Source organism: Heliangelus exortis, chromosome 2 (assembly GCF_036169615.1).
Source record: "Heliangelus exortis chromosome 2, bHelExo1.hap1, whole genome shotgun sequence".
Lineage (NCBI taxonomy): Eukaryota > Metazoa > Chordata > Aves > Apodiformes > Trochilidae > Heliangelus > Heliangelus exortis.
This window is the reverse complement of record NC_092423.1, coordinates 46,351,232-46,365,932: the sequence shown is the minus strand read 5'-3', so window position 1 is coordinate 46,365,932 and position 14,701 is coordinate 46,351,232. Positions and strand designations below refer to the sequence as shown.

At 45.4% G+C, this 14,701-nt stretch overlaps 1 protein-coding gene across 1 annotated transcript in view; it reads right to left on the bottom strand.

Moving 5' to 3' along the window:
- Nucleotides 1–8,563: 8,563 nt before the first annotated feature.
- Nucleotides 8,564–14,701, bottom strand: part of TMC2 (transmembrane channel like 2) — a 29,992-nt gene continuing 23,854 nt past the window's right edge. The window contains exons 18-20 of the mRNA XM_071738674.1: nucleotides 12,223–12,301; nucleotides 9,962–10,082; nucleotides 8,564–8,842 (exon numbers count right to left, since the gene is read on the bottom strand). Of these exons, the coding sequence (XP_071594775.1) occupies nucleotides 8,589–8,842; nucleotides 9,962–10,082; nucleotides 12,223–12,301 (454 nt within the window). The 3' untranslated portion in view covers nucleotides 8,564–8,588. The remainder of the gene's footprint in view (nucleotides 8,843–9,961; nucleotides 10,083–12,222; nucleotides 12,302–14,701) is intronic.

Genomic DNA, 14,701 nt, shown 5'->3' with positions numbered 1-14,701 from the left:
GCAGCTCTTACGATTAAAAAACCACATATTGACAGCAATTCCAGCTGCAAATAAACAGATTGCATACCCTAAGTACCAAAGGTACGGCATGATTGGTTTAATCTCCAACCCTGTGAAATTTCCAAAGGAAAAGGTCTGATTCCCACTCAACAAAGCCATTCTTCGACTGGAGTTGGAATTCAAACTATTCAGGCAAATTAGTCAAAATTTGAACTGGACTCGAGCCAATTAGCTCGGGCCCCACGTTGGGCGCCAATAAATCTGTCACGGTTTAACACTGGCCCGGCAATTAAACCGAGTAACAGACGCTCTCTATTAATCTCTCTCTCCTCCCTTATAAGAAAGGAGAGAGAATAAGGGAGAGAGACTTATGGGTTGGAAACTAAACTACACAACTTTAATGAAACAGTAATGATAAATAGGAAAAATTACTAAATATATACAAATATACAAGAAAATGGATACCACATTCCTCCCCCCTTTCCCCCAATAGCTCTCACGTCACCACCGAGGCTGCAGGGCAGCTCTGGGAAAGTCCAGGCTGGACTCCTGGAGTCGGCAGCAGTCGGGAACTGGAGGCAGGAACACACAGATATGGGCTGGCACGGATCAGGACCACAGGCAGGCAAACGGACGGGATCCTTCCAGGATGCCGGGTGAAGGAATGGAAGCAGGAAAGGCAGGAAGGGCAGGCAGCCGGGAGCTGGAAGCAGGAAATCTGGCTTGGCCCTCGTGATCCCTCAAATTTATACTGAGGATGACGTATATGGGATGGAATACTCTGTTTGGTCAATTCTGGCATCTATCTTGTCTGTTCCTCCCCAAAGGAGGGATGCAGGTGGGACCTCTTTATGTTTTCTTCAGAGCTGAGCAGTGTCCTTGGCTCTGCATACCAGTCTCTAGCAGTAACTATAAACATCAAGTGTTATCAGTCCTAGAAACACACACTGTCTGAGAAACTTGCTGTTAATTTCAGCAAGTGCAACTACTTACAAGAGACTTAGCTAAAAGCAAAAGTACAAGACAGAAAATCACCTTTATCCTGGCCCAAACCAGGACAGTTAGGTGTGGTTTGGTGGAGGCTGCTTAGGATGTGTCTTGGTGCTTGAAGCCCCCACATCCCACCTGATGCTGGAGGGTTGCATTTCTCATGGGGTAGGTTTGGGATAAGTGGTTACTGTGAGGTGAAGAGAGCTGTCCCACCATGTTGGTGTTTGTAGCTTTTAGGGCTCCCTGGTGACAGGGACTGTGATGCCTTGGCTGACCAAAGAACAGAGCTGTCCCCCAAAACACCCTGAGGTTCTCACCCAGGGCCAGGTAGACCAAGAGCCTTGTGAATAGTTTTAAAGGGATGTTACTCTCAGTGGCTCTGCCTTGCAGGATGTTTTTTCCTCTAAACACTTGGCTGTGACATGCCAGGGAATGGCACTGAGCTGCCTTCTCGTGGTATCATCACCCCTTCACCCAGGGAGGATACCAATCTGCAATGCAATCAGTAAAACTCTGTCTGAGAGGGGGTGAATCAGTGCTGGGTTGAGATGTGCTGTTGGCCGGGAGCTGTGTGATTTGGGAGGGAGCAGGGCAGGCTGTGATGGAGTGAATGGTATCTGTGGGGCAGGCTGGGAGGAGGGGGATCAGGTTGTGCCCGTGAGGTCTTCTTGCATTGCTTGTTGGTGTGGCAATGAGCTTTGCGTGCTGTTTGGGCCAAAGTCCAACCCAAAAGGCTCTACCCCAGATACATTCAACAGCCATGTTAGATGGATATTTGTTTTTTCTCCTGGACTTTGGGTTGAATGAGTGCTAAGAGCCATGTATGTCTGATTCATCTCCAACAATGCCATGGGTCTGGCTGCTTGGTGGATGACCATTTCAAATACACTCCTTGCCTTTGGCTTCACTGGCACCACTGATGTGTTGCATACCCAGGTGGTGACTTGTCCTGTTTCAGGACAGATAGATTAGCTCTTCAGAGCCGGCAGAAAGTCTCTAAAGCCACTTACCCTCTGTGTTACTGGCACTGGGGAGACATAAATGGCTGAAAGGGCATGTGCCTTACATTCGGTTCTCTCTGGAGATAAGGCAGATTTCCAGTGCTTCTTTGGAAGAGGACCAGCTCTGCCCATGGGTCAGGGCAGTGCAGAGGTGGAGGTTCCCCCACTGCTGGCTCTCTGATGGTGTGGCACAGCCAGGTCCCATGTGGGGATGGTGGCAGATGTGTGGCAAGTTGAGCTGGAGCTGTGAAGAGTTTCCTAGGCTGAGCTGAGCTGCATCTCTTTGTAAGGAAAAGATTGCCAGTGGCTTATTAGTTGTCTTTGCATAGGTGGTATTGAAATGCTTCTGCAGCCTTCTCCAAAAAGCGTTTGGTTTCCTAATGAGCAGAAGCTTGGCTGGCTGGAGCCTTCTGCAAAACCCCTGCAGCCCTGGCCTTGGGGTTGTTTCACTGCTGTGGCAGCTGCTGGGGTAGCTGAGGGACCTGCAAGCTGAGCAGTGTTGCTGTGATGGCAGGGAAGCTCTGCTGGGTGTTCAGGGCTGTGCCCAAGCTGCTGTAGCAAAGTGCTCTGGCTGATGAAGAAGGCATCTTTTTATGTTTTTTATTATGGTGGTGTCTGTTTGTTTGTTCATCGTTTTTTTGGGCTCTTTACTTGACTCCGAGTTCACCCAGTACTTGATTTAAGTAAATCTGATAATAACCTTCATATTTTGAAGATCCTGCACACCTGCTTATGTACTCAATTATTTACTGCTGCTGCTGTGGAAAATACAAAAAAAAAAAAGAGTCTCATAAGTGTGAAATATTTTCTAATTAGAGGGAAGTTTGAATCTGGAGCCTTTTGCAGAAGAAGTCTTGGTTCTGTTCTCCAAAACAGCTTTGCTTTGAGGGAGGGAGAATGAGGAAAGAGGAAGGACACAGCTCCTTGAGATGTTTCTGCAACTGCTGTTCGCCAATAAGGATGGGGTTATTAACTCATTTTTAACAATGTTCTACCTACTGGTAAGCTGATCTGCATACTTAATTACTGTGATGGTTTGCCCATCTTTGAGGAGTCTATGTAACAGTGCTATGCTGCTACAGTTGTTTTTATTTTATCTTCAACTGAGCTGAAGATATTTTTTTTCTCCCTCTCACATTATCAGCAGAGTGGTGGCATTGGCAGCTTCTGCAAGCATCACTCAGTTCCCACTAGAGATGCTCCCTTCACCTCCATTCTTGCTTTAATATCCTCTAGCTGTTTCCTTGCAAAATTTTTTCATTGCTTGTATGCAGCAGCACTGGGTGCTGTGCATACCCCTGTGCAGGCCCTGAGGGTTCTCTGGGTCTGCTGAATGTATCTAACCTATCTGCTTCCTAAACCTGGGGGCATATCCTCCTGATTTACAAGCTCTGTGAGCTGGATTAAATGATGCTAATCCCCACTCCAACTCCCTTGGGCATGAGCCCCTGGAGAGCTTGGCTGGGCTTAGCCCCCAGGGCACTTGTGTCCATTGAGAAGTGGGGGAGACCCTCTATGGTTGCACCTCTCTCCCCCTGGCTGCTCTGCCACTTTTGGGTGGCTTTTGCCCATCTGGCCTTTGCATGGAGGTTTGATGCTGTTGTCTGCTGGCAAATGGCATCTGTCCATCCATGCTGGGTGGCTGTGGGCTCTCCTCCTTCCACTTCTATGCCACCACATGCTCAGTGTGCCAGGCAAAAATGCATCCTCCTGCCTTTCAGTTTTGCTCTGAATCTTAAGGAGTGGTGCAGAAAATATCAGTCCTGGAACATTTTACACTTCACTCATCTTTATCTCAGTGCCTGTCACCCAAGATTTGGGAGCTTAGTGGCCTCCATTTGCTGGGTGCATGGAGGTGGTGGGTACTGATATAAGATTTAGAGACAATGTTCAGTACTTCTTTTGCCTGAATTTAAAGGGGACCCAGGGATTTGGGTCCTGTGATTGGAAGCAAATGATTGCAGCAAAGCCAAGCCTCCTCGTGTTAGCTTGATGCAGAACAGTGTTGCATTGGTTATAGTCCATTTAAAACATGATGCCGAATTTGGATTCAGCTATGAGAACTGTGTTGTGTGAAAAATGGGGCAGGACCTAGAAATCCTTGGTTTCCAGAGTTACCATTTTTCCCTAGGGAAAAAACTGTGTCTGAGCATTTCTGAGTGATAAAGCCTTGGCTACAGATGAAACCAGGCTGCCACCTGCCAAAGGAGAAGCTGCATCCTCGGGGCTTAGGCAAGCGTCGGGAAAAGTGTGATGGGGAGAGAAAAATCCCCATGGCTGTCAGGCCAGAGAGCTGCAGTGTTGCATGCAGTTTAAATCAAAATGGAGGATCACTCTTTAAAGCCTTTCAGTGCACATGCAGCTTTTTTTGTCAGGACATCACTGCTTTGAAGAGATGTAGTTTGGAGGTGCAGTGGGGTCAGGCTTCAAAGGTCCATATCTGACCTGCTTTGGTGCCAGCAAAACCACCTGATATATGGTCATGGAATAGGACCTGAGCATCCTGGGGTACAGAGAGATGGGCAACCTGCTGCACCCACAGCCTGCCAGGGTCAAGTCCTGCAGGACATCAGGTGGAGTCTTAGTGCATCTTCACCACTGTGGAAGCCGCTGTGGTGCTCCTGGATCTGGCAGAGTCCCTGCCCAGCTGAACGTGCTGAGCAGCATACTTTGTGGGGTTGGGGTAAGCTGCAAAAATACTGGTCTCCATCAGCAGGAAGTTTATTTGGGCATGAAGAGTCAGTTGTCTTCCTCACGTGGGTTTGTCAGTGAAGGTTTCTCGGGGTAGATCTCGATGGGTGCCTGCACCAGTGTGTCCCATGGCCCCTGTTCCGACAAGGGGGGCTATTACAGTGTTATTCTTATAGCTGAGTGATTTATTTAGCTTAGATGTGCAGAGAACACCTCTTCTCATCACCTTGAAAGAACCCAAAAATTTATTCCCAGAGCACTGGTTCATTAGGTGGTATGAGGAAACCCTCCTCTCCCTGCATGAGCAGTGCTGTGCAATGTTTTCCTCTTTGGAAAGCTCTGTGTAAGCAACCTGACAGTGCAGTCTCAAGTGTTATGAAGATCTCTTTTGGAAGGAACTTACTGTCTTGCTGGATTGAAAAACTGAATTTTCTGCTTTGGGAGAAGCCCCCCTATTCTGGTACTGAATTCAAAATCAGTGTATTCTTTGCATGTACATTAGATATTTGAACCACTTTGCTGCCCTTATGAGCAAACCTGTTTAGTAGTGTCTACCACCTTCTGTTCATTGTGAGAACAGAATACAGTGTGGCTTGCACTGTGGCTGAGCACAGAATGAAAGAAACAGCTGAATGGCATTTTTAATCCCAGGAGAAGTGTGCATGCTGGCATCCCTTTCAAAGCACGTGTTCAACCGCATGTGTTTTGCAAAATTGTCCTTTCTAAAATTTTTTTTTTTTTTTTTTTTTTTTGTGGAGCTTCCTGTTCATCAGTAATACTGAACAGATGCTCAATCTTTCCATGCTCTGTCTGGCCAGAGAAATTAAAAACCGATGCCCACGAGACCTCTATGTTCAAGACTTCATTGAGAAGAAGAATAGACAAATTAATCTTACATTTCTCCTTTTTATTTTTTTTTTTTTTTCCTCCTCACAGCATCTTGGATTTTGTTTTTGAGCTAGTGGCAATGGAAGATCTGAAAAATTTGCAATGCAGAGGGATTTTCTAGTCATAGATGAATGCAAACTGTGTGTTGTATGGGATGTTAAGAGGCTCCCACCACACACCACTGAGATGATAACTTTTTTTTTTTTCCTTTGAAGTTAGCCTGGACTCCAGTGGAAGCTTGGGATGGGTGTAATCTTTCACAAAAAGTCAGGGTAGAAGGGTGGGGTGGGAGGAAATCAATGCTGAACTCTCAGATAAGTGTTAACTGTGGTTCATAACAACAGAAAAGTACTCCTTTGTATTTGTGAAGTTTAACCTCCAGTTGAATGTGAGTGACTGGTAAATAGGCTGAAAACTGAGAGAGCCAAATAATTATTTCAGTCAATATGAAGCCCGTGGGTTGGCATTTTTACACCTGTTACATGTGTTGTGCTCTGGCAGAAGACCCCAGTGTGAATTGGACTTGGGGAAGGGAGTTGTCACTGGGCTGCAGAAAATGTTGTATGGCTGCTGCTCTCATCCTTGTACCCTGAAGCCTCTGAGCTTGCAGAAGACATTGATCAATGGGTGAACCTAATGTATTATAATTAGATAACAGCAAACCTTGAAAGATTAATTAGCTAATGGGCAGTTGTGTGCTCCAGAGATGACAAAGTGCTTCATAATGCTCAGTACTATTGCATGTTTGGGGGGCCTGAATCAGAGAACAATCAAATCATGGAATATTTACTCGTATATCTATATCTGCAATTGCTTCTTAGGTTTTCAAAACCCATCTGGAGTTCTCTGTAGCTTCTTCATAATGTCTCTTATTAACCAATATTCTTTGTGCAAATAAATATTCTCCAATTTTCTTCCACGTGTGTGTGCACAAGTTTCCAGCCCCTGTTTTCTAGCAGAGGTGAGGGACATCTGACATCACATCTCCGCTTTACAAACTCTGTTTTAATGTGAGATAAGGAGCTAAGAGCAGGGAATTCCTATTCCCCATTCTGCAACCATTCCCTAAGATACAGGAGCCTGAAGGGCAGACTGGTTGGGCTGAAATTAAGGCACTGAGTTGTAGCTGCAACATGCTTCTGGATTAGCAGGTTTGCAGCCTGTTCCCCCAGCACTTTCTGGCCAATATTTTCTTCTGACAGGTGCAGAGGAGGACAGGGGACAACAGCCTCTCTATCCTGAAAAAGCCTCTTGTCTGGCTTTTTTCCAGTTCAGTGTCTGGGTATCCACAGCTCGAGGTGGCAGGGAAGGCAACTGCAGAATTGTTGCATCAGCAACTCTCCAAGCCAAGAGAAAAGACAAGACCTTATCTGTGACAGTAAGCTTAGAAAAATGTTCTCCCAAGACCAGGAAATAAATCTGATGAGCATCATCCCATGTAGGAGCTTCTTGGGAGAATGAATGACCCTGAGGCTTCCCAGGGAAGAGTTCCTTGGGAACAACCAAACTGACTTTGAGCTGTAGTCCAGGGACAGGTATTTCTACAAAAAACTCATTTATTTTTCTGTATCTGAAAGCAAAATATAATGATTTAATTTTTGAAGAAATTCTGAATTCTCCTTTTGTTTGATTCTTGCTTGTATCTCCTGGAAGTACTTCACTAGGGCTTTGGTCTCTCATAAATCCCAGACATCAAAAAATGAACTAGGTGTCTATCTACAAATGAGGACGACACAGTGTTTAAGCTCTTAACTCCTTTGAAGAATCAGATGCCTAAATACTTTTGTTAGTTTGGATGTGAAAAATGAAATCCTTTTCCCAGTCTGCCTCACATCTGACATAACTTGGCTCCTTTGCCCAGCTCCTTGAAGGATGAGCATTCCCAGACTGAAGGTCAAATTATCTATGTTCTGTCAAGCCATATAGAATAAATTTCCTGAGTGTATTGAATGACAAGATTTATGACATTTAGTGGAAAAATTCAAGGTGAGAACCTTTAATTCCAATATCCCAGCTGTAGTGGAATTGTTACTAGCTATATTTATGGGTTTGTTTTTACTGAAAAACGTGAGTTTATTTTTACAGAATTTTTTAATGAAGAGAACATACATGCAAAGATCAGACCTAAACTGGGTGGGATGGGTTTGCATCAGCAACAAAAAGAAGCTGTAGGTATAAAAGAGCACATCAAACCAGACAAGTCCTGCCATGAGGTCCTGGGAAGTCCTGTAGATCTGGAAGATACGATCTTTAAGTTGCACCAGAAATTCCTAACTGGCTATAACAAGAAACCAGGCCAAAGCACTTCCAGTCTTTCAGTTGTTGTAGGTGGTATCACTAAATTAGGAGTCATATCTAGGAACTGAAATAATGCTGCAAACTACTGTCAACAGACTATGAAAGAGGGCTTGAGTGGGAACTGAGAGAAGGGGGTGGTAAGAAACACAGTGTGTTGAAACAAAAAGAGGGAAGTTTGGAGGAGGTAGACTGGGGGAAAGCTACAAGAAAGGGTGAAATGCAGCCTGCAGACTTTCTCCTGTGCTCATCTAATAGGAGTTCCTCTATTCCTAGTAGCAGCTGCCACGCCGCTGGAAAGGGGCATTTACTTTTAAAAAAGAATAGTGAATTCCCCAGGTAGAAGGACAGCAAAACCCCAAAACAACACCAAAACCCTTTGTTGAAATGACAGGTAAACTCTCACTACTTTTGTTAACTGCAGAAGCAAGAACTCACACCGTAGGGCTGTGTTCTCTAGATAGTGGCTTAGCATTTCTATGGCTGATTTTCATCCCCACCATCTCCTCTTCCCTTCGGGACCAAAATCAGCGCAGCCATTGCAGGTCTCGGCCCCAAAGTGCCACTAAGCTCCTAAACACAGCTGCTCTAAGTAGTCAGTGTTGGGTAGGTGAAGATCACCCTCAGTGAGCAACCTGCGTACAATAATAATTTCCAACTGAAACTCTGATATTTCATGCAGCACCTCTATTTTAATGTCAGACAGGAGAAATGTTGCTGACCTTATCGAGCAGCATGTGGGTAGCGTGGTTGCCCTCTCCCCATTCCAGGGAGTGGTCCCAGTGGGTGTCCCCTTGGCATGGGGTGGCCAGGGTAAGGTCCCCAGACACCCAGTGGTGGTGGCTGTGTCACAAAGATGTGTGGCGGTGGAGTGAATGCTGCTCCTCTCCCACCAGGCATGGGGCTGCCAGACAGGGGTGCTGCTTTGCCTTGTTTCCCAACAGAGCTGGTTCTGTTAGGAGACTCTGTTTTCTTGTCTAGAACAAAAAAGTTATTTCCTTGAGGGCAAACATGACTGTTCTTCCTCTCTCTGTTTTTAAAAGCAGATATTTTTAAAAAAACAAATTATGTTTTTAATGTATGCAGTAATTCGAGGGGCTGGGGGTCTGTGTTTGAGCATCTGAGTGAAGAAACCATAAGTAAGACCTTTGGACTGTTTTTAGAATGTGTCCCTGCTGCCTGAGCCCTTTTTGCATGTTCTTACTGAGGCATTTACAAGACATGACAGTCCTACCAGCTGTGGTAGTACACCTCTAGCCATCTGGTGGTACTGGGTAGCTGCTGATCCTAGTCTCTATTTTTCAATGCACCCACGATGCTGCCAGCAATGTTTCTATTTAAATGTCACTTTATGAGCCCTGCATCTGCTCTGGGGTGAATCTGCCTTGGGTTAGTCTGAACTTTCCAGCTCATCTCAGCCTCTCTAAGGAACAGCCCATCTAAATGTGAAAGGGTTATGGTGGCACTAGTCTGCTTTTCTCATCTTCATCAAGATAAAAATATTTCACATATTGCAATGTTTCTCTGAAATGAGACAAGGAGGCTCTGGTGGTCAGCAAATGGCTGGTTCAGACCAAGCCTGAAGGAACTGTCTTCCTTGAGGGTGCCTGGAGCATAGTGCCAGTGCCTCCTCCCACATCTTTCTGCCCAGCCACTCAGCCCCTCAGCAGAGCTTGATTTTCCCACAGACCAATGTGGTGTCATTCATAATGAATTCTCCAGTGAAAACCTCAATTTTGGAAAGAGCCTGTGTTTGGCTCCACTCATCAGCACAGAAACAGCACTGAAGTTTCATTGTTGGTCCCAGAATAAGTTGCTGGTTCCATGACAGGCATGCTTAGTAGCTGCCATTAAGAATCATGATTCTGATTACAGTTCCCAACTGTGATAAACCTGTGTGAGACATAATCCAGTCTGAAAACTTGCCCTAGCTGGCTGTCTGATGACAGGTAGACTTCTGGAAGTGGGAAAAAATCTGTCCCAATTTTACCCATCCAGTTCCATGCAACTGTATTATCACTTCTCAGTCTTCCCCAATCATTGGTGGCAAAAAGAGCTTTTTCAGGAGGGTTTTGGGGAAGATGGTTTGTTTTTACCTTCTGCTTGTTTAGGGTGCCTTTCACCATTAGTCCTTGGTGTAAGTAAATCCTCCAGATCTTGAATTATGGGGTTAGAGCTGGCTTTGTTGTTTCTCTTGTTTTTCTCCTCTTGGCGTTGCTGCATCAATAAAAAAAACCCATCAGGTTTAGTTTGAAACTGCAAATCTCATCTGTGAAATGGTGGCCTGGTGTCATGTTTGACCTGGCTAAGTGTTTGTTGATATGAACAGAACCTCCTTGCCAACTTCACTGAATCTTGTTCTGGTGACCAAGGGCTTCAAGGAAAGAAAGTACATCCCAGACAGGACTGAAAGCCTGGGAAGTGGTGGCTCTGGTCCTGCTAGGGCAAAGCATTTGCTGATAAGTGATTTAGGTCTACCAGGCTGTCTGTGTGTTTCTCCATCTGCAAATTTGCCCTCCCTGGGGTTTTGGTTTGTTTTAAATGTGGCCCTCTCAGGAGGGGAGGGCACCAGTGATAAATGCCAGAGGAAGAGGAGGAAGGCAAGGAAGCATGGGGATGGGCTCTAGGGCTGTCTTTGGTTTTACTTTCACATCTTCAAAAATATTTCCTCTGGATAGCAGAAGGAAGAAAGTATCTGGGGGCTGTTTCTGCTCAGGACAAGCATGCTGGATAGAGAAAGGTTGGAGGGACTCCATTCCAGCACCATTTTATCTCCCAAAAGCATGATCTGTCTTGTGTGCTTGAGCCATGTAATTCAAGGGGGCTTGGGGCCTTGATAAAGGTCCCAACCTGCAGAACAGCCTCCATCCACTCTGCAAACCTGGTAGACTTTGGGGACAGCTATGATCAGAGCTCAGATCTCTCTGAGCTTAGCAGCCCATTGCTTGAGCCACTGATGGGCTCCAACCACTGACCACCCCTGTCATGACAAGGCAGCTCCCAACCCTTGTTCTCTCAGCAGTGGGGCTGTGCTGATGCCCTCCCTTTCCCCTGCCCTGCTGGGTACTCCTCCTCTTGCCAGGTTTGGCTGTCTCAGCAAACCTAAGGGTGCCTCTGGGACAAAGATACACAAGAGCAAGTGCGTGTCTTCAGATGGCTCTGCTCTTTTGAGGAGTGCTGGGCCCTGCTTTGTGATCCCTCCATGGGGGTTTGTGCTCCCATAAATCCCAATCACAGCTATTTTGTGCAGCATGAGATAGATTACATGCACCTAAATGTCAGAGTGCTGTAGCATGCACTCAGCTCTTGCAATAGTTGAGGATTCCCTGTGCACCAAGACACTTATTTTAAGCCATGTGCATGAGAGCTCAGTTCTGGAGCATTCAGATGTAATTTTATGGAGCCTCATTTCTCAGTGGTCACATCCACACCTTTAATGTAACGCTGCTCTCTGCTTTGTGCACTGTGTTGCTCACTGTGGCATTGCTTCCTTGGATTAGGTCCTGACCTTTACCAGTAGAATGATGCCAGTCCTTTGATGGCATCATATCCTCTGATGCAAGGTTTGATATTTTGGCCACATCTGTGGCATGGAGTTTGAGACCCACCAGGAAAGCTCTGGGAGAAACTGTCAGATCACCCTAGGCCCTGGTGGCAGTTTCTCATTGAGACTCAGTATCTGAGCAGAGCTTCACTTTTGCAGGAATTCTGCTGCCAGATCCAACTCATATTAGTTCAGGGGTCCTTGTGTTATGGTCTTCTGCATGTTGCAACCTCTCCCAGCTCTGAATATCATGAGGTTCAAATCCTACCCTGCTAATTCAAGTAATTGCATCTATCTGTATCATGCTTTCCTTATCTGCATGGCAGGTAGGGAAAGCTTTATGGCTTTTTACTCTTCAGCTTGTACAACATCTGACTATAGTTTTGATAGGCTTATTATTGTCCCTGGAAAATCTCAGACTCCAAATAATTTCTTCAATTTTGAGGTAACTTATTTTTGTTGGTGGAAAGTCCAGTTTATGGGAACACTTGTCCTGGTTTGGGCCAAATGCAACTACTTCCAAGAGACTTAGCTGAAAGCAAAAGTACAAGACAGAATATCACCTTTATCCTTTCCCAAACCAGGACAACACTCATGGTAGTTTTGATGCATGAAATAGCCTATTATGGGATGTGACCATTCTTTGCAGTTAGCCATTAAATGCCATCGGGGAACACTAAATAAGCACAAAGTGTGTCTTCCTATTGTGTCACTACTGTGTTCAGAAGCGAAGAGCACTTTAAAAGCTTGTGTTGCATATCAGACTTGAGATGCATGGTATTTCAGAGATGGCTTTGTGAGCTCAATACTTACCATTTGTATTTTCTTCTTCAGATCTGCATTAGCACGCTGGTATGCTTCAGCCACAGCATTCAGGTAATAGATGGCAAGCCTACAAAACCAAACATGTCTCTGTAGTAATAGCATCAGGGGAGAGAAAGTTTCACAGGGACAAAGCTTTTGATTTTTGCCTACCTTCTAATGTTCTAGTTTTCCCAGCAGATGTCTCCAAAAGTGCCTTGCAGGTCCAAGGCTTAGGAAAAATTTAGGCTGCCTCATGACATAGAATCATTTTGGTTGGAAAAGACTTAAGGTCTTTAGGTCCAATCATTAACCCAGCACTGCCAAGTCCACCACTAAATTCTGTTCCTAAGCACCACATCTACAGGTCTTTTAAATACTTTCAGGATGGTATTTAAACCACTTCCCTGGGCAGCCTGTTCCAATGTTTGACAACCCTTTCTATGGAGAAGTTTTTCCTGATGTCCAATCTAAACCTCCCCTGGTGCAACTTGAGGCCCTTTCCTCCAGTTCTATCGCTTGTTACTTGGGAGAAAAGATCACTACAAACTCCTTTTGGGTGATTATAGAGTGTGATAAGGTCTCCCCTTAGCTTCCTTTTCTCCAGACTAAACAGCCCCAGTTCCCTTAGCTGCTTCTCATAAGAAGTTCTCTAGACCCTTCACCACCTTTGTTGCTCTTTGGACACACTCCAGCACAGTCAGGTCAGATGGGCTGAGCCAGTGGAGTAGGTCACTTCTGCTAAAACAAAAGAGAAATGACAGTCCTGTCCTGTTGTCCCTGCCTTGGCTGGCCATGAGCTCCCTCTGCTTCCATCCCACTAACCTTGGCTCTCAGGTCTTTCCTTGGTGGAGAGCCCATTCATCTCATCACCTGGGTGAAAACCAACTCAGCTCATAAAACACGTGGCTGCTATGACTCAAAGAAAAACCAAAACAGGCACCAGGTCACACAGAGAACTTAAAGAAAGTAAAAAGAAACAAGAAAAATAGTGGCGGACAGCAGTCCTCAAGGTACAGTCCACCTTCCCCTTGGCTAGGATCAGTTGCCTTCTGCAGCCCAACATGAGGCTGTCAAGAGTGAGTGGAGATGGGGACCAAGGGTGAGCCAGAGCTAGACTGAAGCAGAGCCACTGCCTTTTATTTCAAGCCCTTCTTTTGCAAAAAGGACATGTCAAAGCCAGGGAAAAAAACGAGCCAAGCTGGAGGGAACTGAAAGGCAAGTGGGATGGGAGAGGACGTGCTGGCAGTCAGCCTTTGGCACATGGGGAGGTGAGTGTTATAAAACATGCCCAAGTGTCTAAGGCTGTCTTGCCACCACTGCCACTCACCAGTCAGTGATATTTTGGTCATCAAAAATGTTTCCTCCTGCTTTTGTAAAGTGCTTTTATTCTCCTAAACTGTAAACATCATCTGCTCAGTAGCTCTGAGCCATTCCCAGGAAAAGCACCAGCAGTTCAGTTCATCACTATGGATTTTTAAACTGTTTTTAAAAAGGAAGTAAAAAATTCTCATATAAAAAGAGAGGGAAAAAAAGAGAGAGAGAGAAAGATGAACTAAAAATAGTTTCCTGACAGCTCATAACCTGCTTGTGTGGCTTCAGCCTAGGTTCATCCTCAAACCATCCTGATTTTTTCAGCAGTGTCTTAGACTCTAAGGCCATGAAGGTACCGTGTACTGGCATGATGGTTTCCAGGTGGCAGGTCAGAAGGGTTTACTCTCGATGGCCTTTCTTGAGGATTTTTCCTGGGGTCTGTCTGGAGGAAACACGTGCTTCCTTTTTCCTAGTATTTACCCAAAACTCAGTTTTTATGAGTTTGAAAATTGTTATTTTTTAATCTTCTCTAAGGATGCATTAGGTTTATTTCTTCTACACTGTCAAGCTTCTTGCTTAGAAAATATACTGCTTTGTAATCCAGGGCTTTGGTGCTGATCTGCCACTTTTATTGTGACCAGCAAGGATCTAAATGCTCAGAGCTCCCCTGTTTTCATAAAGATAACTAGATCTGCCTATACAAAATTGTCTTGGATACCATATGCTCTGTTTCTCAGCTGCCTTCTCATTTAATTCCCATTCCTTTTCTAGTCCTTTCTCACTGTAGCACATCAGCTGCCAGCATCATCTCTAACCAGCACAGCTTCCACCTCTTCTGACTCGTGTGTTTAATGGGGCACTGATGGGAAAGGTGTGAACTCACAAGATCTCCCAGATCCTGCCAGATATGAGCCTGCTCTGTTTGCAATTGAAGCCTGAGTTTCCTCTGGCCTTGGTTTATTGCAAGTTTATATTTCAAGGGAGCTGAAATTTGTCTAAGACTGAGCTGCCCCTAAGGGGTCTTGAGAGGGAGAAGGGAAAGGGAGAGTACCACAGAAAAGGGATTTGGAGGGATACCTTTGCTGTGGGGAAGGGCTAGCTGGCTGCTGGACATTTGGACACAGCCAACTCACCACTGTTGGCCACCAAGTAGCAGGTGGTTCTCCTTCACCACTGT